This window comes from Syngnathus scovelli, chromosome 3, assembly GCF_024217435.2.
Source record: "Syngnathus scovelli strain Florida chromosome 3, RoL_Ssco_1.2, whole genome shotgun sequence".
NCBI classification, from domain to species: domain Eukaryota; kingdom Metazoa; phylum Chordata; class Actinopteri; order Syngnathiformes; family Syngnathidae; genus Syngnathus; species Syngnathus scovelli.
The window spans coordinates 7,146,532-7,174,160 of NC_090849.1; the positions used below are offsets into that span (position 1 = coordinate 7,146,532).

At 43.2% G+C, this 27,629-nt stretch overlaps 1 protein-coding gene across 8 annotated transcripts in view; it reads left to right on the forward strand.

Moving 5' to 3' along the window:
* The window catches only part of LOC125994747 (syntaxin-binding protein 1), a 135,161-nt gene that overhangs the window by 74,122 nt on the left and 33,410 nt on the right, over positions 1-27,629 (forward strand). For 6 of the 8 annotated variants that reach the window (XR_011086579.1, XR_011086580.1, XM_049764236.2 and 3 more), the window contains 2 exons: positions 2,672-2,757; positions 26,321-26,478. Coding sequence is in view for 6 of the 8 variants with exons in the window: in XM_049764236.2 (XP_049620193.1) it covers positions 2,672-2,757; positions 26,321-26,478 (244 nt within the window). In the remaining 2 variants the exon portion in view is untranslated. The remainder of the gene's footprint in view (positions 1-2,671; positions 2,758-26,320; positions 26,479-27,629) is intronic. The other 2 variants (XM_049764237.2, XM_068650067.1) reach the window with 1 other exon arrangement.

Sequence of the window (27,629 nt, forward strand, 5' to 3'; positions counted from 1 at the left end):
TATCAATTGCAGTATATCTTAAATGGTGATCATTCAGATTGGCTGAAAAAGTTAGTTAAGTTAAAGTCCCAATGATCATCACACACACATCTGGGTGTGGTGAAATTTGCCCTCTGCATTTAACCCAACCCCGTGTGATTTTGATCCATCCCCTGGGGAGAGGGGAGCAGTGAGCAGCAGCGGTGCCGCGCTCGGGTATCATTTGGTGATCTAACCCCCCAATTCCAACCCTTGATGCTGAGTGCCAAGTAGGGAGGCAATGGATCCCATTTTTATAGTCAAGTCAAGTCAAGTTTATTTGTATAGCCCTAAATCACAGTCTCAAAGGGCTTCACATAGCCAAAAATTGACAATTAATCTCAAAGCATCCCCTGATCTTAAGCTCCCAAAAGGGCAAGGAAAAACTCAAAACCCCTGCCAGGGGAAAATGAGAAACCTTGAGAAGGGACCACAGATGGAAGGATCCCCCTTTCAGGATCACCAGGTTGTAATGGATGCAGAGAGGGCACAAGTAATACATATTAAGAAAATCAATGAAGAAATGGATGTCGGAGGTGCCCTCCATTGTCCTGGCAGTGTCTTCAAGGAGGTTGAGCTGCAGTTTCTTCATCTTGAATTGGTCGCCGAGAATCCAGCTAGCCGCTATCAGCTTTTGCGCCACCTAACCCCCTCCCCAGCCAGGGAGAGGGTGGGCAGAGAGAACAAAACAAACTCCGGCTGAATCGGCCACTACAAGTTAGTTAAAGGCCATCTCATAGAAATGTGTCTTCAAACGTGTCTTAAATGTTTCTACTGAGGTAGTAGTTCTAATATCCATTGGTAGGGCATTCCAAAGCTCTGGAGCCCGAATAGAAAATGCTCTAGAACCTGCAGACATTTTCTTGGCCCTCGGTGTAACTAAAAGACTAGCGTTTTGCGAACAAAGGTTACGAGACGGAACATAAGCAACGACTAGATCGACGAGATATGAAGGCGCTAAGCCATGCAGTGATTTATAGGTTAGTAGAAGAACCTTGAAGTCACATCTTAAATGGACCGGGAGCCAATGTAAGTTGGCTAATATTGGGGTAATGTGATCAAATTTTCTTGACCGTGAGAGCAGCCTCGCAGCGGCATTTTGTACTAACTGTAGAGTTTTGATACTGGACTTAGGAAGACCAAAGAATAATACATTACAGTAGTCCAGGCGCGACGTGATGAACGCATGTATAATAGTTTCCGCATCCCCGGTCGAGAGGATCGGACGAATCTTAGCAATATTACGAAGGTGAAAAAACGCAATCAAGGTTATATTCTTAATGTGTTTTTGAAAGGAGAGCGTTTGGTCAAATATTAGTTACAGTATCACTCTGAGTGATAGTACGGTTATCTATAGTTATAGTGGTTTCTTTAAATAAGTGTTGATAACGAGTAGGACCAATTATCAACATCTCAGTTTTATCTGGGTTAAGACGAAGGAAGTTGAGAGACATCCATTGCTTGATCTCCGCAAGGCACGCCTCGAGATTACAACAGTCCCGCGGATCTGTCATCGATAACGGCATATATAATTGGGTGTCATCCGCGTAGCATTGAAAACTAATATTATATTTACGTATTATGTCCCCAAGCGGAATCATATAAATATTAAATATAATAGTCTTTGGTATGACACAGCCGGGGTTTGAACCCACAACCTTCCAGTCTCGGGGCGGACACTCTACCACTAGGCCACTGAGCTGGAAGGGAGTAGAATGCCAAACTGCCTCTGAGCGGAGTGGAAGACGTGCGCTGTTCGACTACGTCATTGTTAGGTTCAAAGTGCTAACTGAATATCTGAATAAGAGAAAAGGGTCAGCAGACAAAAAACAAGTGAGGCAGAATATTGAGTCTTTTCTCGCGAGGAGTGCAATCAGACTTACAGCAATCCGACTACACTAAAAATCTGTTTTACACTCCTCGCTCTTTTTATTTGGAATGCCCTACCCACAGTGTGAGACGATTAGCCCTTAAGGGGGGGGGGAAAGAGATTGTGGCTTCGTCTCGTAAGAAACAAAAAGTAACGCACAAAGTGTTGCGTGCAGATATGGCTATATCAGCAAAACAGTTTAAGCGATATTCTGAGAGATAAAAAGAGAAAGTGACGTTCTTTAAGGAAGATCAGAAGGTTCGTGACGCATTGTTTGACGTGTTGTTTTCACGATCTGTTCTGGTGGACGCTGAGCTGTCAGCAGCATCTTGTTTGACACAACCGTCATCTCGCCCCTGACCCAGCCGTAATCCTTCTGTTCTGTTGTACAAGATAAGAATAAGCAAGGCAAAGCAGCAAGCATACTGAACAGTAATATTGTGAATAAGTACTCATTAGAGAACGCATGATAACATATATATACAATTTTTCTAACAGTCATGCTATGGAAACTCCAGTTAGACAAACGACTTTATGCCCCATAAAATTTGTTCATACTTTCATTCTAATCTGTCTGTCAGTCTATCTGTCCGTCCGTTTTGTTTGACAAAACTGTTATTTGTGTGTAAATTAATTTGAGTATGTATGTATGAGTATTTTATTTATGGTTCACTGTCTGGCAGGTATTAGCAGTATGTCAGCTGAACAGCCATTATTGGTAGTTTAAGTATGAGTTAGAAGAAAATCTGTCAAAGTCAGGACATTTACCTTGTGTTCCAACAGGATGCCATTGAGGATAAACTTGACATCAAGCAATACCCATACATTTCGCAGAGACAGGCATCAGCGAAACACAATGCTCCATCAAGGTTAGTATATCACAATATTATATATTTTATATCCGGTTGATAGTAGTGCAATTGAACAAATATCCATACATCTATCTTCTTAATTGCTTTTGTCCTCACGAGGGTTGTGGGCGTGCTGGAGCCTATCCCAGCTGACAGCAGTAGGTAACCCGGATCTGGTTGCTAGCTAATAGCAACAAATATCTAATACATTATTAGTGTGACCAAACAGCAGCTCAGAGTACCCACCCTTCTTGGGGTCCCTGGAGGAAGTGCTGGAGAGCGCTCCTTCTGGGGACTCTATCGTTCTACTGGGTGACTTCAATGCTCACGTGGGCAATGACAGTGAGACCTGGAAGGGCGTGATTGGGAGGAACGGCCCCCCTGATCTGAACCCGAGCGGTGTTCTATTGTTGGACTTCTGTGCTCGACACGGATTTTCAATAATGAACACCATGTTCAAACATAAGGGTGTCCATGTGTGCACTTGGCACCAGGACACCCTAGGCCGCGGTTCGATGATCGACTTTGTAGTCGTGTCATCGGATTTGCGGCCGCATGTTTTGGACACTCGGGTGAAGAGAGGGGCGGAGCTGTCAACTGATCACCACCTGGTGGTGGGTTGGCTCCGATGGTGGGGGAAGATGCCGGTCCGACCTGGCAGACCCAAACGCTCTGTGAGGGTCTGCTGGGAACGTCTGGCAGAATCTCCTGTCAGGAAGAGCTTCAACTCCCACCTCCGGCAGAGCTTTTCCCACGTCCCGGGGGAGGCGGGGGACATTGAGTCTGAGTGGACCATGTTCCGCGCCTCCATTGTTGAGGCGGCCCACCGGAGCTGTGGCCGTAAGGTCGTTGGTGCCTGTCGTGGCGGCAATCCCCGAACCCGCTGGTGGACACCGGCGGTAAGGGATGCCGTCAAGCTGAAGAAGGAGTCCTATCGGGCCGTTTTGGCCTGCGGGACTCCGGAGGCAGCTGACAGGTACCGGATGGCCAAGCGGAACGCGGCTTCGGCGGTTGCTGAGGCAAAAACCCGGGCGTGGGAGGAGTTCGGTGAGGCCATGGAGAATGACTTTCGGACGGCTTCGAGGAAATTCTGGTCCACCATCCGGCGTCTCAGGAGGGGGAAGCAGTGCAACGTCAACACTGTTTACAGTGGGGATGGCGTGCTGCTGACCTCGACTCGGGCCGTCGTGAGTCGGTGGGGAGAATACTTCGAAGACCTCCTCAATTCCACCTACACGCCTTCCATTGAGGAAGCAGGGCCTGGAGACTCTGAGGAAGTTTCTCCAATCTCTGGGGTTGAAGTCACTGAGGTAGTTAAAAAACTCCTCGGTGGCAAGGCCCCGGGGGTGGATGAGATCCGCCCAGAGTTCTTAAAGGCTCTGGATGTTGTGGGGATGTCATGGCTGACACGCCTCTACAACGTTGCGTGGACATCGGGGACAGTGCCTCTGGATTGGCAGACTGGGGTGGTGGCTCCCCTCTTTAAGAAGGGGGACCGGAGGGTGTGTTCCAATTACAGGGGAATCACACTCCTCAGCCTCCCTGGTAAGGTCTATTCAGGGGTGCTGGAGAGGAGGGTCCGTCGGGAGGTCGAACCTCGGATTCAGGAGGAGCAGTGTGGCTTTCGTCCTGGCCGTGGAACAGTGGACCAGCTCTACACCCTCGGCAGGATCCTCGAGGGTGCATGGGAGTTCGCCCAACCAGTCCACATGTGTTTTGTAGACTTGGAGAAGGCGTTCGACCGTGTCCCTCGGGAGGTTCTGTGGAGGGTGCTTCGGGAGTACGGGGTGCCGAGCCAACTGATAAGGGCGGTTCGGTCCCTGTATCACCGATGCCAGAGTCTGGTCCGCATTTCCGGCAGTAAGTCGGATTCGTTCCCAGTGAGGGTTGGACTCCGCCAAGGCTGCCCTTTGTCACCGATTCTGTTCATAATTTTTATGGACAGAATTTCTAGGCGCAGCCGAGGCGTTGAGGGGGTCCGGTTTGGGGACCTCAGCATAGCGTCTCTGCTTTTTGCAGATGACGTGGTGCTGTTGGCTTCTTCAGGCCGTGATCTTCAGCTCTCGCTGGAACGGTTCGCAGCCGAGTGTGAAGCGGTCGGGATGAGGGTCAGCACCTCCAAATCCGAGTCCATGGTCCTCGATCGGAAAAGGGTGGAATGCCCTCTCCGGATCGGGGATGAGATCCTGCCCCAAGTGGAGGAGTTCAAGTATCTTGGAGTCTTGTTCACGAGTGAAGGGAGGATGGAGCGTGAGATCGACAGGCGGATCGGTGCAGCGTCGGCAGTAATGCGGACCCTGTACCGGTCCGTTGTGGTGAAGAGAGAGCTGAGCCAAAAGGCAAAGCTCTCAATTTACCGGTCGATTTACGCTCCTACCCTCACCTATGGTCACGAGCTATGGGTCGTGACCGAAAGAACGAGATCTCGGATACAAGCGGCCGAAATGAGTTTTCTCCGCAGGATGTCCGGGCTCTCCCTTAGAGATAGGGTGAGAAGCTCGGTCATCCGGGAGAGACTCGGAGTAGAGTCGCTACTCCTCCACGTTGAGAGGAGCCAGATGAGGTGGCTCGGGCATCTTATCAGGATGCCTCCTGGACGCCTCCCTGGGGAGGTGTTCCGGGCATGTCCCACCGGTAGGAGACCCCGGGGACGACCCAGGACGCGCTGGAGAGACTATGTCTCTCAGCTGGCCTGGGAACGCCTTGGGATCCCCCGGGATGAGCTGGATGAAGTGGCTGGGGAGAGGGAAGTCTGGGAGTCCCTCCTAAAGCTGCTGCCCCCGCGACCCGACCCCGGATAAGCGGAAGAAGATGGATGGATGGATGGATTATTAGTGTGAAGGTGAAGATAACTATTGTTATTCCTGTCCTTTATTAGTGTGAAGGTGAAGACCTTTGCACTATTGTTATTCCTGTCCTTTATTATTATTAGTGTGAAGGTGAAGACCTTCACACCATTGTTATTGCTGTCCTTTATTATTAGTGTGAAGGTGAAGACCTTCACACTATTGTTATTCCTGTCCTTTATTATTATTAGTGTGAAGGTGAAGACCTTCACACTATTGTTATTAATGTCCTTTATTAGTGTGAAGGTGAAGACCTTCACACTATTGTTATTGCTGTCCTTTATTATTGTGTGAAGGCGAAGGCCTTCACGCATTGTTATTGTGTGAAGGCGAAGGCCTTCACACATTGTTATTCTACTTTATTGTGTGAAGGCGATGGCCTTCACACATATGTTATTCTACTCCATTCACTTTATTATTAGTGTGAAGGTGAAGACCTTCACACTATTGTTATTGCTGTCCTTTATTAGTGCGAAGGTGAAGACCTTCACACTATTGTTATTGCTGTCTTTTATTATTATTAGTGTGAAGGTGAAGACCTTCACACTATTGTTATTGATGTCCTTTATTATTATTAGTGTGAAAGTGAAGACTCTTTTCCTATTTATCTTTATCATCATTTATTTCCCTTTTTATTTTTCTTATCATTTTTCCCATTTATCTTCATCATCATTCATTTCCCTTTATAGTTTTTCCATTTATCATTTTCCCCATTTATCTTTATCATCATTTATTTCCCTTTTTAGTTTTCCTGTTTATCATTTTGCCCATTTATCTTTAGCATTATTTATTTCCCTTTTTAGTTTTCCCGTTTACCATTTTCCCATTCATTTTATTTGTCATTATTTCCCATCATTTATTTCCCTTTTTATTTTTCCCACTTATCATTTTTCCCATTTATTTTATTCATCATTTATCATCATTTATTTCCCTTTTTATTTTTCCCACTTATCATTTTTCCCATTTATTTTATCATCATTTATCATTATTTATTTCCCTTTTTATTTTTCCCAATTATTTTCCCATTTATTTCATTTATCATCATTTATCATCATTTATTTCCCTTTTTATTTTACCTGCTTATCATTTTAACACTCATCATTTTACCCATTTATTTTATTCAGCATCATTTATCATCATTGATTTTTTTTTCATTTTTCCTTTCTTTCATTTCGGAAAAAGTAGAATAACAATAGTGCGAAGGCCTTCACACATTGTTATTCTACTTTATTATTGTGTGAAGGCGAAGGCCTTCACCCATTGTTATTCTACTTTATTGTGTGAAGGCCTTCGCCTTCACACATTGTTATTGTGTGAAGGCGAAGGCCTTCACACATTGTTATTCTACTTTATTATTGTGTGAAGGCGATGGCCTTCACACATATGTTATTCTACACCATTCTCTATTATTGTGTGAAGGCGATGGCCTTCACGCATATGTTATTCTACATCATTCTCCATTATTGTGTGAAGGCGATGGCCTTCACACATATGTTATTCTACACCATTCTCTATTATTGTGTGAAGGCGATGGCCTTCACACATATGTTATTCTACACCATTCTCTATTATTATTGTTAGAGATTTGCTCACTCCAACTTATTTTGCAAGAACCACACGGGAGACAAGTAAGTCCATTTAGACACCTGCAGGTGGAGAGTCCATTTGTCGCTGTGCGTGCAGCGATGTTCGAATGGAGGTCTGGACTCTCCCTCCTGCAAGGGCATATTTATTAGGAGGAACAGAGTGGGGGTGAGAGTGGACAGGTTTGGTGAACCCCCGGCCTCTGGTAAGATCAGAGCAGGGGGTGTTTTACGATGTTGTGGGAAACAGAACAACTTTGATTGCTTCCTCTGCAGCTGGTCAGTCAAGCAGAGGAAGCAACCACTCTATTTTACTGCGTTGTGAGAGCAAGACAAGATTGGTTAATCATTATAGTCTACATTCCAACATAATCCTATGATAAAGATAACCTGGAAAACCCTAACATCTCCCTCCTGTTTTATCATATGATTGTCACCCCAAACAACAAAGACAAGTAAAACAAACATATATACATGTATAATGAAGAAAGAAGAATAGTAAAAATAAAAACAACAAACAATGATAGCAACACCTTCCAGTGAAGATGAGGCATTACCTCAACAGCCCAGATCAAACTTATTGTGTAAGCAAAAAACCTGCCGGCCAGATGTTATTAGCAGGAAAATTCTTACACGGTCCCTTTGCCTTAGGCGACCAGAATGCTATCAATAAAACACAAAAAGAAAAACACAGAAACAGTACATCATTGTATCCATCACTTGCGAAGCATTTTCGATGGTCAAATCATCAGGTTTCTGTAAAACATGCTCAACCGAACAGCATCTACGCAATCCACGTCTCATTATCATTATCACATCTGTCACGTCTAAGAAGTTGTATATGGGCTCGTGTTTTCGTCAGCTGATGATGTTCTAGTCGTAGGTGTGGTCTGTCACACACACTGGCGCACACACTCGTGTCCAGTTGGCAGGCAGCATCGGACAACTCTTGTGACCACAAAACCACGATCCGTTCTGAACAGGCACGTGCACCCATAGGATGCAGGTGAGGCAGTGCCTCTGAACTTCTGGATGAAGTAGATCCCGTCCGATGGTGCAGCCATGTTGGTAGTAGAGCCCTTACACCTTGAAAACGGCTCTCTCATCCTGGCACACAGCGGTGATGTCCAAAGCTCCCATCCAGTTTCCTCCTGGAGAGCAGTCGTCGTTAATGCATTTGTGGGTCCTGCAACCTTGGATGCAACATGTGTAGTCACCAAGACTTGGAATGGTCCCTCCCGTCGTGGCTGGCCCAGTTCCTTCTTTTGATGACCTTGATGTAGACCCAGTCTCCTGGATTGATGGGGTTGGCGACCTGTGAGGAGGAAAGATCAGGCGGCAGTAAATTTGTCTTTGACACAGTTTGAGCGTCCTGATCATATAATCTGCCAAGGACTGCTCTTCATCTGTTGCTTGCAACTCTCATAGTCAATTGTAGTGCCCATTTAACTGGCAAATAGGAGTGTTTGCGGGAAGAGTTTGAACACTTCCTAATGATTCCCTTTAACCAAAGACTATTTATGACAGGGGCGTTCCCATTTATTGCCTCCTGGTGTAAAAGAGATTGTCTTATCTATGCCTTCTTTCTCCTCACACGCTCGCACCCACACAGGGTGCGCACACACACACACACACACACACACACACACACGCACACACACACACACACACACACACACACACACACACACACAAAATAAAAGATCTTGCTCTTGTTTCCTACCGTTTTAGCCTATTTGTTTTATCCAAATCCGTTCAATCTCTGATTATAATGCTTTTCTCTGTAGCCCTACGTATTTTTCAAATTTTTATTTATTTATTTATCAAATCTCCTCAGTTCTGTCAAACTCAGTGCACAATGAACCTCCCTTCCACTTTGAACCAAGCTTCACCAAATTTGGTAACGCCGTAGCAAGGAGTGCGATTTGGTCGTCGGACACTCCAAGTCCATATCTTTTTGCCGCACTTCACCCTCTCAAGTTGGTGTTCTTTTGTTGTTGCTTCAGAGCGACCCCATCCATCACTCTTGAATGAGTCCATTGTTCAAATTAGTCAATTTTTATCATTGTGAGTTCCTCCGTTTTTCACTGTCTTTTCCGTCCCCGAGGATGTTGTATTTCCTCCGGAGTGTACTTGTCCCCCTCCAAGCACAACAGCAGTCTTTTCTTGTCCTTCGCCAAAGGTCAAAGGTGCTTCAGAGCCAGGCACCATTTTGTAGTTGTTCACGGCTGCAGGCGAAGTCTTGGATTGGGTTTCAGGGACCCTGACACTGAGAATGACAGGCTGGGACATCAAACTTGTAAGACTATCTCCAAATGTAGCTGCTTCCATCAATTTGCTGGTAACGTTTGTTTACCAAACTTCAAATTCTTCTAATAACAGCGGTCTCGTTTTTATATCGTAAATCCTGCAACTCATCCTATTTTTGAGCTACATTTTATTTATAGTTCCAATTTAATCGGACAGTATGTTGTCTTCAGTATCATTATTGAAAATCAACTCATCGAGGTCTGCGTTCCACATCATGTCACGGTCGGGTGGAGCATGGAGCAGGACGACCAAGTGCAGCTTGGACCAGGGTTTATTGAAGCAACTCAAAATACCCCCCCCACAAGGGACGGCTCCCGACGTCCCAAAAAAAAAACTAGGGGAACCAACCCGCACTCGGGCGGCGACTTGGGGAACCGAACCGCACCGCACTCGGGCGGCGACTTGGGGAACCGAACCGCACTCGGGCGGCGACTTGGGGAACCAAACCGCACCGAAGTCGCCGCCCGAATGCGGTTCTGTCCCCGCAGTCGCCGCCCGAGTGCGGGTCTGTCCCCGCAGTCGCCGCCCGAGTGCGGTTCTGTCCCCGAAGTCGCCGCCCGAGGGCGGTTCGGTTCCCCAAGTCGCCGCCCGAGTGCGGTGCGGTTCGGTTCCCCAAGTCGCCGCCCGAGCGCGGTTCGGTTCCCCAAGTCGCCGCCCGAGCGCGGTTCTGTTCCCCAAGTCGCCGCCAGAGTGCGGTTCTGTCCCCCAAGTCGCCGCCAGAGTGTAGTTCTGTCCCCCAAGTCGCCGCCAGAGTGCGGTTCTGTCCCCCAAGTCGCCGCCGGAGTGCGGTTCTGTCCCCTAGGTCGCCGCCGGAGTGCGGTTCTGTCCCCTAGGTCGCCGCCTGAGTGCGGTTCTGTCCCCGAAGTCGCCGCCCGAGTGCGGTTCTGTCCCCGAAGTCGCCACCCGAGTGCGGTTCTGTCCCCGAAGTCGCTGCCCGAGTGCGGTTCTGTCCCCGAAGTCGCCGCCCGAGTGCGGTTCTGTGTTCTGTCCCCAAGTCGCCGCCCGAGTGCGGTTCTGTCCCCGAAGTCGCCGCCCGAGTGCGGTTCTGTCCCCCAAGTCCCCGCCCGAGTGCGGTTCTGTCCCCCAAGTCGCCGCCCGAGTGCGGTTCTGTCCCCCAAGTCGCCGCCCGGGTGCGGTTCGGTTCCCCAAGTCGCCGCCGGAGTGCGGTTCGGTTCCCCAAGTCGTCGCCGAGTGCGGTTCGGTTCCCCAAGTCGCCGCCCGAGTGCGGTGCAGTTCGGTTCCCCAAGTCGCCGCCCGAGTGCGGTGCGGTTCGGTTCCCCAAGTCGCTGCCCGAGTGCGGTGCGGTTTGGTTCCCCAAGTCGCCGCCCGAGTGCGGTTCGGTTCCCCAAGTCGCCGCCCGAGTGCGGTGCGGTTCGGTTCCCCAAGTCGCCGCCCGAGTGCGGGTTGGTTCCCCTAGTTTTTGTGTGTGTGTGTGTGTGTGTGTGTGTGTGTGTGTGTGTGTGTGTGTGTGTGCGCACCCTGTGTGGGTGCGAGCGTGTGAGGAGAAAGAAGGCATAGATAAGACAATCTCTTTTACACCAGGAGGCAATAAATGGGAACGCCCCTGTCATAAATAGTCTTTGGTTAAAGGGAATCATTAGGAAGTGTTCAAACTCTTCAGAACCGCACTCGGGCGGCGACTTCGGGGAACAGAACCGCACTCGGGCGGCGACCTAGGGGACAGAACCGCACTCGGGCGGCGACTTCGGGGAACAGAACCGCGCTCGGGCGGCGACTTGGGGGTCTGTGCCGCGATCGGCGGCAACTCAGGAAGTCCGTACGGCAATTGGCGGCGACTCCGGAAGTCTGTACCGCGATCGGCGGCCACTCACAAAGTCCGTACCGTGATCGGCGGCATTCGGAAGGCGGGGCTGTGCGCGGCGGCAAGAGCCATCACGCGCCGCAGCAGTGGGAGTGGAGCCAGGGACGATCGCGGGTCCGACGCAGCTGGCTTGGATGTCTGCTGACGTTCGCGGGTCCTGCGACGCTGGGGTGGAGCCCGATGGCGGCCGTGAGTCTGATGACGCCGGGAGGCACTCCAACGGCGGCCGTGGGTCCGGCGTCGTGGCACCAGAGTCCGATCACGGCCGCAAAGCCGCTGGCGCCAGAAGCACTCCGATGGCGGCCGCGGGTCCAGCGTCGCCGGAACAAAGTCTGATGACGGTCGCGGAGCCGATGGCGCCGGGGGGGAATTTCGATGGCGGCCGTGAGTCCGGCGTCGCTGGAGCAAGATCCGATGGCGGCTGCAAGCCCATGGCGCTGGAACATGCTCGGATGTGGATTGTGCGTCGCAGCGGGAGCTGGTGGTGTGGGGGGGGTCCAAGCGCTGGTCGCTGTGATGGTCGGATCATTCTGTCACGAACGGATGGGGCATGGAGCAGGACGACCAAGTGCAGCTTGGACCAGGGTTTATTGAAGCAACTCAAAATACAGACTCGGTAAACTGACATGACTTAAACAATAACTTGACTGACTGACCGGGACGTGGAACAAGAAGACAGCAGGACATGACGGCACCAAGACAGGACGACAACACCGAACGACAGCAACCAAAACCAATGACCAAAACCAAAATCAGCAGCAACCAATACCAATGATCCGAACAGGGAGTGAGGGGCAGACAGGACTTTTATACACGACAGGTAACGAGAGGCAGGTGGGAACAATCACACTGATCATGGGCACACAGGAGGGGAGGGGCGAGCACACAGACAGAAACCAAGACAACAGACACATAGTGGAGCAGTTGGGGACGAGACGTGACACATCAAGCCCTGATCTGTATGTCTTGACCTCTCACATGTTATTGTCATGCTTGCTCAAAAATGTGACCTAGAGTATGGTGCTGTGAATTCTCAATCTCCCCAATGAAATTGGATCCCACCTCGTAGTTCTTATCGTTCTCATGTTCCTGTTAGCCTGCAATTGTCCAAATCAAAAACGTTTTCTGTCTTTCTTTTGAACCTCTAAATCTCTCGTGTTTCTAACCTATCTATACCAGAACAAAAAAATTACCACAGTATAACACCAAATGTATTCGAAAATTCATTGTCATAAAGTGTTGTATTATTACTATCTTCCACTATCTGTCCTACTCACTCCCTCCTTTTGAGGCTTGGCAACGCCCATGCCTCACACCTTGACAAAGTTTTTGGGAGAATGCGTTCTTTACTACATACGATTCCATCATCATTTAATTTGACTTTCTTTCCAAAACGCTTCTCAATTTCTCAGTTCACACATCTTCTACATGTGTTACTGGTTCTCCAGTTTTTTTTTCTAGTTAATTATCAACCCAAAAGCTATGTGTTTCTTTCTAACATTCAACCTGCTCAAAATCACTCTTTCATCAAAGTCGCTCTACTAATTTTCCATAGTAGTCGCCAACGACTTCAACCATTCAACCTTTCATTCAGGCAATCATTCATCAATGCTCATCATATGTATCTCACACAGTCTCCAAAAAGGAGTCTTCCTATCCCATTGGTCCCAATTCATCCAAGCTCACCACACAACATTCATATATCATTTTCAACTCAGGTTTCCTGGTAGAACAATCCACCAATTCAAAAAAAACTTAACTAAAACAAACAATTGGCAAATTAATCTGAATTTTTTCTTTGTTTTTAAATTTGAAGAACTCAATCTCTCAGATTTAGCTTGCATTTAGAATTTTGTATAATCTTATAACACAACCAATCAATTATTCCTATTAAATGTAGCATTGAAAAATCTTAAATTCACAATTTAGCTTCTTCCAATTCCTGAAAGCATGTTCTGTGTTTTTTTTCCTTCGAATTTCTCATGTGGGCTCGACACTTAACATGCACTAGTGTGGATTAGTTTCTGCTCGCGAACAGACTTTTTTTTCTGTCAAATTGTTTCTGTTCTGCGGTGTAAATTGAATAGACAACAGTCTAGCAAATTTCTTTATACTAAAAGTTTAGCCAATCTTCATCAATTTGGGACTTTAACTTTAACACATACGCACACACATGCACAGCTCTCGCATGCGGAAGGTAGGTCCCAGCACCAATGATTCGTCACAGGCTGGCCATTTCCTGTGGTCGATCATGAGCTGGTCCCTCCCATGCACACGAGGACAGCACATTCTAATTTTATTTATATATCTTCTAGAAGCAAGTTGCATTTCTTTACCACTTGATTTGCATATTTTAACTTTAGTGTAACACAATTTGAGCTCTAGTCATTTGTAATTTGGGCATACATTGTCATACTTCTTGGATGGACAGGACTTCTAATAATCTAAAAAGATTTTTTATAACCTGACAATGACATGTTTTGCTGTCATATGGGAGAGGTTTCAGATCTTTTAAATTTCGATACATCATTTGCATAGGACCGAAACTCCTCTTGCCCCTTGCTTGAGCCGCGCCTTGAGCTGTGGCCTTGCACCAGCTCACAGGGGCCTTATTGTCTCCTGGTCTGACAAACACTTGTGACCGCATCAGTTTTCATCTGTCTAGCTTGTGTCTCTTGAATTCGTTCTCATCTCTTTGTGAAGATTTCAACCACACTCTAGCACTTCTACCACTTCTTCCACATTTCAAATTTCCTTGTACTCCATACATTTTCTTCCACTTCAGCATGTATTGCATACAATTAAGAAATCTACTTGCCATGAACTTCTCATCTCAAAGAAGAGCCGACCAAGAGATTTACCGTTCTTATTTCCCATCTTAATTTTAGTAGTTTAAGGTTTTACAATTTTTTTCCCAATTGTTTTTCCAATTTTTTGGTTTTTTCTTTGAGGATCCTCAATGCAGGTTTAAATTGACCTTTCAACAGATTACTAGCCTGTTTTATTGCCGTGGATCAACGCTAGAACTGCTTTTTAGTCAATTTATCCTACCAGTCACACACTCAATCACACAAACTCCAGCGCTTTTTTTTTTAGGCCTCATAGCTCGGACAAACCAAAGCCGTATCTCATAGCTCGGACAAACCAAAGCCGTATCTCATAGCTCGGACAAACCGAAGCCGTATCTCATAGCTCGGATAAACCAAAGCCGTATCTCTCGTGCACCTGTTTTTTTTTTTTTTTTTTTTTTTTTTTTCCGCGTTTCACAAACAACAACACAATCACACAACTTCAGGCCTTTAACTTACTTGTCCCCTGGTTCGTTGCACTGCCGGGTCCCGTCAATCCACCTCTGTCAGACGAAGGCAGACCTAAGATGCTGGCCCAGCGAAGAATTCTCTTCCCAGGACTTTCTTCTCCAGGTCCTCCTAATGGACGCTGGCTTGTCGACAATGCAACACGTCCTCCTTCGTCAGCCAGATAGCGGGTATGAGGGATCCCGGGTTTCGGCACCAAAATGTTAGAGATTTGCTCACTCCAACTTATTTTTGCAAGAACCACACGGGAGACAAGTAAGTCCTTTTAGACACCTGCAGGTGGAGAGTCCATTCGTCGCTGTGCGTGCAGCGATGTTCGAATGGAGGTCTGGACTCTCCCTCCTGCAAGGGCATATTTATTAGGAGGAACAGAGTGGGGGTGAGAGTGGACAGGTTTGGTGAACCCCCGGCCTCTGGTAAGATCAGAGCAGGGGGTGTTTTACGATGTTGTGGGAAACAGAAGAACTTTGATTGCTTCCTCTGCAGCTGGTCAATCAAGCAGAGGAAGCAACCACTCTATTTTACTGCGTTGTGAGAGCAAGACAAGATTGGTTAATCATTATAGTCTACATTCCAACATAATCCTATGATAAAGATAACCTGGAAAACCCTAACAATTATTATTGTGTGAAGGCGATGGCCTTCACACATATGTTATTCTACACCATTCTCTTTTATTATTATTATTATTATTATTATTATTGTGTGAAGGCGATGGCCTTCACACATATGTTATTCTACACCATTCTCTATTATTATTATTGTGTGAAGGCGATGGCCTTCACACATATGTTATTCTACACCAGGTTTGGGCAAACTACGGCCCGCGGGCCACATCTGGCCCACGGGACCGTTTAATCTGGCCCGCCAACCCTAAATAAATTGTATTATTAAACATTTTTTTTGGGTCATTTTGCCTGCAATGACTGCGTTTCCCCAGTAGATGGGGAACCACTCGCCTGCGCATTTACTACCGGAAGCCGTGTCAGAAAGCTCGGTGCACACTCACAAGTGCGTGTACGTACTCAGTAGTATGGAAATGGCGCACTCGCGCTCTATTTGTATCAGTGCCGAATTTAGAGCGTGGGCTGTGACGACAGCATTCTTGTAATTTGCGCGCCGAGCTTTCGGATACAGTTGTACGCTAAAGCCACCCACAAACCTTCCCCTGGAATCCTTCCATTAAAATGAATCGCCCAAGGAAAAGCAAGGTGGACACTGAGTGCCGAGTGTTTAAAAAGAGTGGCCAATTTGGCTCGACGTACGCGACATGACGTTCAGCCACATGAACATCAACATCAACCCGTCACAGATCTAGGTTAACGGACCAACACCTCGGATATCACCTAAGAATTGCCACAACAAATTTTACTCCAGACTATAACACACTAGCAAAAAAAGGGAGACCAACAACACTGTTCCCACTGAAAATGAAGGGGAGGCTTTCAAGTTTGTTGTAAAAAAATGCATTTTGAATATGATCTGTACAAATAGCAGGGATTGAAACTAGCGACAATTCTCATTTTCAAACAATGCAGGATGCTCAAGGACATTGATGCACCACCTGTTTGTGACTAATCTTAACCTGTAAAGTTCTTAAGGCTTACTTTAAGGAAGTGTTTCCCGTTTCCTCACCTCTGTTACCAGGTGTTTGTGAGTTAAAACTCTGCTCTGATTTTCAGATACCCCTCACCGTGTTGCCGTTTTGATTACTTTATTTGGATGTATGCTTTCACCGATTCTTCAAGATGATATATTTGGTCAGAATGTTTGCCGTTTGATGTGATCTCATAAGATAAGCATCTTTCATTAATCTGACCTGCAGGCACTGAAGTGATGGAGACTGTTATTCATAATAACAGTGTCGTATTTTATGAGAATCACTGATAGCAGTTTTTTAGGGATGTTTTTTTTTTTTTAATACTGTTAATAAATGCATTTGTTTTCAAAAAACTTTTTTTGAATATCCATGCTTTACCTACTAAAGGCCAAAACCTTTTATGCAATGACCTTTACAGGTCGTTTATATTACTTCACACAAACACTACATCCATCTGCTTCTGGTTCGGCCCCCCGGTCAAAATTTAGAACCCAATTCGGCCCGCAAGTCAAAAAGTTTCCCACCCCTGTTCTACACCATTCTCTATTATTGTGTGAAGGCGATGGCCTTCACACATATGTTATTCTACACCATTCTCTATTATTATTATTATTGTGTGAAGGCGATGGCCTTCACACATATGTTATTCTACACCATTCTCTATTATTGTGTGAAGGCGATGGCCTTCACACATATGTTATTCTACACCATTCTCTATTATTGTGTGAAGGCGATGGCCTTCACACATATGTTATTCTACACCATTCTCTATTATTATTATTTGTGTTAAGGCGATGGCCTTCACACATATGTTATTCTACGCCATTCTCTATTATTATTATTTTTCTATTTTATTCTCCACACTTTTTTGTCCCGCTTCTTCTTCCACATAATTCATCCGATTCGCTCCGTTCCACTTTTGACGTATTCCAAATATTCACGAGATGAGCGCTTCCATTTTTCTCGTTCCGAAAATTTTCCGATTTCGCACAATTCGCGAATTTACGACAAACTTTTCCCCATTCATTCTTAATGGCAGATTCGACATTTCACATTTACGTCATTCCACTTTTAAATTCACGTCATTCAGCACATTCAAACCACATTCGGAATGATTCTCGACATTCCCAAAATTGCCAAATTCAAAAATTTCACGTTTTCACCTTAAAAATTTTGACAAAATTTCACAAAATTTCGTTTTTCACCTCTAATTTCTACATTTTTTGACCGACACCTTCCCACTTACCAAAATTTCCAAATTTTCAATTTTGAAATTCACACCAAATTCTACAAAATTTCGTTTTTCTATTCTAATTTCTACATTTTTCAACCGAATCAACCCATTCCAACTTTATTCACTTTGGTCACCTCATCCTTACCATATTTACCCCCTTCACCCACACTTCCACTATGCTTTCACAATTCAACCCTTGACCCCCACTTCCAGTGTGGCGGCCATCTTGGATTGTTCCTGAAGTGCTCCCAATGAACCTAGAATGAACCGGAAGTGCCCCAAATCAAACCGGAAGTGACCTTAGGTAAACAGGAAGTGACCTCAGGTAAACCGGAAGTGACCCCAAATCAAACCGGAAGTGACCTTTTTAAACCGGAAGTGACCCCAAATAAACCGGAAGTGACCTCAGGTAGACCGGAAGTGCCTCTAATCAAACCGGAAGTGACCCAAATAGACTGGAAGTGACCATATTTCAACATTAGGTGCCTTAAATACCTACATTTGGGCTAACCTTTACAAAGTTTGGCCGATTAAACCCGTTTCAACATTTTAACCCCAAAAGTGAACCTCCTGAAGCCGTTTTTTTCCTTTTGTTCCAAATTTCCAAAAATCTTGGCGCAATTTTTTTTCTTTTAATTCCCATTCATTCTCTATTAGGATTCAAGATTTGCTCAAACTTCTACATTTTTTAACCAATTCAACTCGTTCCAACTTTCAACTGTTCATCTTTTGCCTTCCTATTCCACAACTTCCCACTTACCAAAAATTCTCTGCAATTTTGTTTTTCTACTGTAATTTATACATTTTTGAACTGATTCAACCCATTCCAACTTTATTCACTTTGTTCACCTTATGCTTACCATATTCACCCCCTTGACCCCCACTTCCAGTGTGGCGGCCATCTTGGATTGACCTTGAAGTGCCCCCAATGAACCCAGAATGAACCAGAAGTATCTCAAATCAAACCGGAAGTGACCTTAGGTAAACCAGAAGTGACCTTAGGTAAACCGGAAGTGACCCAAAATCAAACCGGAAGTGACCCCAAATCAAACCGGAAGTGACCTTTTTAAACAGGAAGTGACCTTTTTAAACGGAAAGTAACCTCAGCTAGACAGGAAGTGCCTCTTATCAAACCGGAAGTGACCCAAATAGCCCGGAAGTGACCCAAATCAAACCGGAAGTGACCATATTTCTACATTAAGTGCCCTAAATACATACATTTGCACTAACTTTCGCAAATTTTGCCCGATTAAACCCGTTTCAACATTTTAACCCCAAAAGTGAACCTCCTGAAGCCTTTTTTTTCCTTTTGTCCCAAATTTCAAAAAATTTTGGTGCAATTTTTTTTTCTTTTAATTCCCATTAATTCTCTATTAGGATTCAAGTTTTGCTCTAACTTCTACATTTTTAACCGATTCAATTCATTCCAACTTTCAACTGTTCATCTTTTGCCTTCCTATTCCACAATTTCCCACTTACCAAAAATTCTCTGCAATTTTGTTTTTCTACTCTAATTTCTACATTTTTCAACTTATTCAAGCCATTCCACCTTTCAACTGCACTAACTTTCGCAAATTTTGCCCGATTAAACCCGTTTCAACATTTTAACCCCAAAAGTGAACCTCCTGAAGCCTTTTTTTTCCTTTTGTCCCAAATTTCAAAAAATTTTGGTGCAATTTTTTTTTCTTTTAATTCCCATTAATTCTCTATTAGGATTCAAGTTTTGCTCTAACTTCTACATTTTTAACCGATTCAATTCATTCCAACTTTCAACTGTTCATCTTTTGCCTTCCTATTCCACAATTTCCCACTTACCAAAAATTCTCTGCAATTTTGTTTTTCTACTCTAATTTCTACATTTTTCAACTTATTCAAGCCATTCCACCTTTCAACTGTTCATCATTTTCCTACCTATTCCACAACTTCCCACTTACCCAAAATTCAAAATTTTCAATTTTGAAATTCACACCCAATTTTCCCAAATTTCCTTTTTCCCTTGTAATTTCTACATTTTTCAACCGATTCAAATCTTTTCAACATCATTCTGCAGCATTCCCCAAGTATTTATTCAACCTCTTCACCTTCACACGCAATTTCTTCAGGAATTGCAAATTCTAGTTAGTGTGAAGGTGAAGACCTTCACACTATTGTTATTGCTGTCCTTTATTATTATTATTAGTGTGAAGGTGAAGACCTTCACACTATTGTTATTGCTGTCCTTTATTATTATTATTATTCTACTTATTCCGCTCACTTTTTTGTCCGTTAACTACTTCCACATACTTCAACCGATTGACTCCGTTCCACTTTTCACTTATTCCAAATATTCATGACATAGGTGCTTACATTTTTTTCGTTCAAAAAATTTTCCGTTTTCACAAAATTCACGATTTTATGGCAATTTTTTCCCCATTCATTCTTAATGGCAGATTCAACATTTCACATTTTTGTTGTTCCAGTTTGAAATTCACTTATTTCAACACATTCAAATCACATTGGGGACATTCCCAAACTTGCCAAATTCAAAAATTTCACGTTTTCACTTTTAAAATTTGCACAAAATTTTGCAAAATTTCGCTAAATTCAGTTTTTCACTTCTAATTTCTACATTTTTCCGCCGATTCAACTCGTTCCAACTTTCAACTGTTCATCTTTTGCCTACCTATTCCACACCTTCCCACTTAGCAAAATTTCCAAATTTTCAATTTTGAAATTGACACCAAATTTTCCAAAAATTTAGTTTTTCCCTTCTAATTTCTACATTTTTCAACCGATTCAACCAATTCCAACTTTATTCACTTTGTTCACCTTATGCTTACCATATTCACCCCCTTCACCCCCACTTCCACAATTCAACCCTTGACCCCCACTTCCAGAGTGGCGGCCATCTTGGATTGACCCTGAAGTGCCCCAATGAACTCGGAATGAACCGGAAGTGCCCCAAATCAAACCGGAATTGACCCCAAATGAACCGGAAGTGACCTCAGGTAAACCGGAAGTTACCCCAAATCAAACCGGAAGTGACCCCAAATCAAACCGGAAGTGACCTTTTAAAACCGAAAGTGACCCCAAATAAACCGGAAGTGACCTCAGCTAGACCGGAAGTGCCTCTAATCAAACCGGAAGTGACCCAAATAGACCGGAAGTGACCCAAATCAAACCGGAAGTGACCATATTTCAACATTAAGTGCCCTAAATACCTACATTTGCGCTAACTTTTGCAAATTTTGCCCGATTAAACCCATTTCAACATTTTAACCCCAAAAGTGAACCTCCTAAAGCTGTTTTTTTTCCTTTTGTTCCAAATTTCAAAAAATTTTGGTGCAATTTTTTTTCTTTTAATTCCCATTCATTCTCTATTAGGATTCAAGATTTGCTCTAACTTCTACATTTTTTAACCGATTCAACTTGTTCCAACTTTGAACTGTTCTTCTTTTGCCTTCCTATTCCACAACTACCCACTTACCAAAAATTCTCTACAATTTTGTTTTTCTAATCTAATTTCTACATTTTTCAACTTATTCAACCCATTCGACCTTTCAACTGTTCATCATTTTCCTACCTATTCCACAACTTCCCACTTACCCAAAATTCCAAATTTTCAATTTTGTAACTCACACCCAATTTTCCCAAATTTCCTTTTTCCCTTGTAATTTCTACATTTTTCAACCGATTCAACCCTTTTCAACATCATTCTGCAACATTCCCCAAGTATTTATTCAACCTCTTCACCTTCACACGCAATTTCTTCAGGAATTGCAAATTCTAGTTATTATTATTATTATTCTACTTATTCCGCTCACTTTTTTGTCCGTTAACTACTTCCACATACTTCAACCGATTCACTCCATTCCACTTTTCACTGATTCCAAATATTCATGACACGGGTGCTTACATTTTTTTCGTTCAAAAAATTTTCCGTTTTCGCAAAATTCACAAAATTCCGGCAAATTCTTCCCCATTCATTCTTAATGGCAGATTCAACATTTCACATTTACGTTGCTCCAGTTTGAAATTCACTTAATTCAACACATTCAAATCACATTGGGGACATTCCCAAACTTGCCAAATTCAAAAATTTCACGTTTTCACTTTTAAAATTTGCACAAAACTTTGCAAAATTTCACAAAATTTAGTTTTTCACTTCTAATTTCTACATTTTTCCACCGATTCAACTCGTTCCAACTTTCAACTGTTCATCTTTTGCCTACCTATTCCACACCTTCCCACTTACCAAAATGTCCAAATTTTCAATTTTGAAATTCACACCAAATTTTCCAAAAATTTAGTTTTTCAACCGATTCAACCCATTCCAACTTTATTCACTTTGTTCACCTTATGCTTACCATATTCACCCCCTTCACCCCCACTTCCACAATTCAACCCTTGACCCCCACTTCCGGAGTGGCGGCCATCTTGGATTGACCCTGAAGTGCCCCAATGAACTCGGAATGAACCGGAAGTGCCCCAAATCAAACCGGAATTGACCCCAAATGAACCGGAAGTGACCTCAGGTAAACCGGAAGTGACCCCAAATCAAACCGGAAGTGACCCCAAATCAAACCGGAAGTGACCTTTTTCAACCGGAAGTGACCTTTTTCAACCGGAAGTGACCCCAAATAAACCGGAAGTGACCTCAGCTGGACCGGAAGTGCCTCTAATCAAACCGGAAGTGACCCAAATCAAACCGGAAATGACCATATTTCAACATTAAGTGCCCTAAATACCTACATTTGCGCTAACTTTTGCAAATTTTGCCCGATTAAACCCATTTCAACATTTTAACCCCAAAAGTGAACCTCCTGAAGCCGTTTCTTTCCTTTTGTTCCAAATTTCAGAAACTTTTGGTGCATTTTTTTTTCTTTTAATTCCCATTCATTCTCTATTAGGATTCAAGATTTGCTCTAACTTCTAAATTTTTTAACCGATTCAACTCGTTCCAACTTTCAACTGTTCCTCTTTTGCCTTCCTATTCCACAACTTCCCACTTACCAAAAATTCTCTACAATTTTGTTTTTCTACTCTAATTTCTACATTTTCAACTTATTCAACCCATTCCACCTTTCAACTGTTCATCATTTTCCTACCTATTCCACAACTTCCCACTTACCCAAAATTCCAAATTTTCAATTTTGAAATTCACACCCAATTTTCCCAAATTTCCTTTTTCCCTTGTAATTTCTACATTTTTCAACCGATTCAACTCTTTTCAACATCATTCTGCAACATTCCCCAAGTATTTATTCAACCTCTTCACCTTCACACGCAATTTCTTCAGGAATTGCAAATTCTAGTTATTATTATTATTCTACTTATTCCGCTCACTTTTTTGTCCGTTAACTACTTCCACATACTTCAACCGATTCACTCCGTTCCACTTTTCACTTATTCCAAATATTCATGACATGGGTGCTTACATTTTTATCGTTCAAAAAATTTTCCCTTTTCACAAAATTCACGATTTTATGGCAATTTTTTCCCCATTCATTCTTAATGGCAGATTCAACATTTCACATTTTTGTTGTTCCAGTTTGAAATTCACTTATTTCAACACATTCAAATCACATTGGGGACATTCAAAAATTTCACGTTTTCACTTTTAAAATTTGCGCAAAATTTTGCAAAATTTCACTAAATTTAGTCTTTCACTTCTAATTTCTACATTTTTCCACCGATTCAACTCGTTCCAACTTTCAACTGTTCATCTTTTGCCTACCTATTCCACACCTTCCCACTTAGCAAAATTTCCAAATTTTCAATTTTGAAATTCACACCAAATTTTCCAAAAATTTAGTTTTTCCCTTCTAATTTCTACATTTTTCAACCGATTCAACCCATTCCAACTTTATTCACTTTGTTCACCTTATGCTTACCATATTCACCCCCTTCACCCCCACTTCCACAATTCAACCCTTGACCCCCACTTCCAGAGTGGCGGCCATCTTGGATTGATCCAAGTATTTATTCAACCTCTTCACCTTCACACGCAATTTCTTCAGGAATTGCAAATTCTAGTTATTATTATTATTATAACTCCACACACTTTTTTGTCCCGCTTCTTCTTCCACAAAATTCATCCGATTCACTCCGTTCCTCTTTTGACGAATTCCAAATATTCACGAGATGAGCGCTTCAATTTTTCTCGTTCCGAAAATTTTCCGATTTCGCAAAATTCGCGAATTTACGACAACATTTTCCACATTCATTCTTAATGGCAGATTCGACATTTCACATTTACGTCATTCCACTTTTAAATTCTCATCATTCAGCACATACGAACCACATTCGGATTGATTCTCGACATTCCCAAAATTGCCAAATTCAAAAATTTCACATTTTCACGTTTAAATTTTCGACAAAATTTCACGAAATTTAGTTTTTCACCTCCAATTTCTACATTTTTCGACCGATTCAACCCAATCCAACTTTCAACTGTTCATCTTTTGCCACAACTTCTCACCTACCAAAAATTAAAAATTTTCAAATTTTAAATTCAACCAAATTCTCCAAAATTTCGTTTTTCTACTCTTCTACATTTTTCAACCGATTCAACTCATTTGCCTACCTATTCCACAACTTCCCATTTACCAAAAATTCCAAATTTGAAATTCAACCAAATTCTCCAAAATTTCGTTTTTCTACTCTAATTTCTACATTTTTCAATCGATTCAACCCATTCCAACTTTCAACTGTTCATCTCTTGCCTAACTATTCTACAACTTCCCACTTACCAAAAATTCAAAATTTGAAATTCAACCAAATTCTCCAAAATTTCGTTTTTCTACTCTCATTTCTACATTTCTCTACCGATTCAACCCATTCCAACTTTCAAGTATTGATCTTTTGCCTACCTATTCCACAACTTCCCTTTACAAAAAAATTCAAATTTTCAAATTTGAAATTCAACCAAATTCTCAAAAAAGTGTTTTTCTACTCTAATTTCTACATTTTTTAACCGATTCAACCCATTCCAACTTTCAACTCTTCATCTTTTTCCTACCTATTCCCCAAATTCCCAATTACCATAAATTCCACATTTTCAGATTTGAAATTCAACCAAATCCTCCAAAATTCCTCCAAATTCTCCAAAATTCCGTTTTTCACCTCTGTTTCCTACATTTCTCAAGTAATTCAACTCATTTCAACATCATTCGGCATCATTCCCCAAGAAGTGATTCAAAGTTTTCGCCTTCACATGCAATTTCTCCAGAAATTGCATTTTCTAGTTATTATTATTCTACTTATTCCGCTCACTTTTTTTATGCTTAACTACCGCCACATACTTCAACCGATTCACTCCGTTCCACTTTTCACTTTTTCCAAATATTCATGACACGGCTGCTTACATTTTTTTCGTTCAAAACATTTTTCGTTTTCACAAAATTCATAAATTTCCGGCAAATTCTTTCCCATTCATTCTTAATAGCAGATTCAACATTTCAAATTTGCGTTGTTCCAGTTTAAAATTCACTTAATTCAACACATTCATTGGGACATTCCCAAACTTGCCAAATTCAAAAATGTCACGTTTTCACTTTTAAAATTTGCACAAAACTTTGCAAAATTTTACTAAATTTAGTTTTTCACTTCTAATTTCTACATTTTTCCACCGATTCAACCCGTTCGAACTTTCAACTGTTCATCTTTTGCCTACCTATTCCACACCTTCCCACTTACCAAAATTTCCAAATTTTCAATTTTGAAATTCACACCAAATTTTCCAAAAATTTAGTTTTTCCCTTCTAATTTCTACATTTTTCAACCAATTCAACCCATTCTAACTTTATTCTTTTTCTTCACCTTATGCTTACCATATTCACCCCCTTCACCCCCACTTCCACTATGCTTTCACAATTCAACCCTTGACCCCCACTTCCAGTGTGGCGTCCATCTTGGATTGACCCTGACCCGGCGGCGTTTCTGGATGTTGTTCATAAACGGCTTTTGCTTTGCATGGTAGAGTTTTAACCCACACTTACTGATGTAGTGATGAACTGTATTTACTGACAGTGGTTTTCTGAAGTTTTCCTGAGCCCATTTGGTGATATCCTTTACACACTCATGTCGGTATTTTAGGTAGTGCCCTCTGAGGGATCGAAGGTCACGGTCATTCAGTCTTGGTTTCCGGCCGTAGCGCTTACATGCAGATATTTCACCAGATTCTCTGAACCTTTTGATGATATTATGCACGGTATATGTTGAAATCCCTAAATTCCTTGCAATTTTGCTTTGAGAAATGTTGTTCTTAAACTGTTCAACTATTTTGTCACGCAGTTGTGGACAAAGTGGTGAACCTCGCCCCATCCTTTCTTGTGAATGACTGAGCATGTTTGGGGAGGCTCTTTTTATACCCAATCATGGTACCCAATTAGCCTGATCACATGTGGGATGTTCCAAATAGGTGTTTGATGAGCTTTTCTCAGCTTTCTCAGTATTTTTGCCACCTTTCCCAACTTCTACTGGAAGTGTTGCAGCTATGAAATTCGAAGTTAATTATTATTTGGCAAAAAACAATAAAGTTTATCAGTTTGAACATTAAATATGTTGTTTTTGTAGTGTATCAATTGAATATGGGTTGAGAAGGATTTTCAAATCGTATTTTGGTTTTATGTACATTTTACACAATTTCCCAACTTCAACCCAATCCGGTTTATAACTGTAAACTGTGACTACTGTGTAATTTTCGCAGATGAGCCTTCAATATGAAATATTGTGTTTTGGCTGCATGAACATACAATTCAATCTCTAGGCACTTGTTTACTCACCTTTCCTGCATGTGTATGGTCTGGTTCAGTGTGTGATGTAATGAATACAGTATAAATGTAAATAGATATTTATGTCATGTTTCTCTTTTTTTCTTTTTATCTAGTAGTGCCCGCTATGGTAACTGGCACAAAAACCGGGGCCCCACAGAGGTGAAGACGGGGCCAAGGGTTATTGTCTTCATTGTTGGAGGAATGACCTACAGTGAGATGCGCTGTGTGTATGAGGTCACCCAAGCCAATGGCAAATGGGAGGCCCTAATTGGTAAGTTCTCAGATAGTTACAGGCCTACCCTACAAATTTTTATCCATTACTTATGGTTGTAAATGGACTGCACTTTATCTACACCATATGGTGCCAAAAGCACTTTACAATGATTCACATTCATCCATTCCAAGACACACATTCATACACCAATGGGAGGCTGCTGCCATCCAAGGCACTGCCAGATCTACAGGGAGCAAATTGGTTGTAGTGTTCATAGATGTAAAATTCCTCAGTCCCCAAGTTTATACCTGTGAAAGACCTGTAGAAAGAAAGGGTTATAGATATTTTTCACTAGTTTTCTGACACTGAGCCATGATTAGTTGTGACCTGGCAACTGTGATGTCATTTTCAGTCGACAGCAAGTGGCATATTGGCTTCCCCCTCTGAGATGGCTAAAAATCTTGCTGCTAAACATTAATCACAACAATTTGTTTAAACTAGTTGGGGTACATACAACATTGTAATGCCTTCGACGTGGTCGAAGATGAAACAAGTAGCGGGTGCAACTTAGTTGCTTTTATTGAACTCAAAATAACAATTCACACATTCATACATGAGCTGCTGGCAGCCACAACTCACACCCATCCACTCCACACTCGCACACTCATGCCCCCGTTCCGCGTCATTTCCTGCCCAACCGGGCCCTTCGCCCTCACATTTCCCATAATGCACAATAACAAACTGTCTCCCCTTTATGAAACTGCCTCCTCTTTATGAAACTGCCCTCCCCTTTATGAAACCCTCGACCCCGAGGGGTCAACAAACAAAGTCCTCCTGCGGTCGCGGTCTTCACCTCGTCCTCTGAGGGCAGTCTGGCCTGTTTCCATCTCCAGCCGGCTGAGGAGAGACATTCATGGACGATACCGTCTCAAATACGGGCACATCACTGCCCTGGTATGGGGCTAACCTGTCTCGATGCAGGGCTACTCTCCTACCCCGATGGGGAACTGCCACTCTGTACACCACTTCCCCCACCCGCTCGAGCACTCGTTATGGTCCATCCCAATGGCAGTCTAACTTGGGGTAATGCCCCTTCTTATGCTTAGGTGTGTACACCCAAACCAGCTTATCGACCACAAAGCTCCGCCCCTTGCTGCGCATATCATAGTTCAGCTTTTGGCGCACGCCGGCTTTCTCGAGCTGGTCCC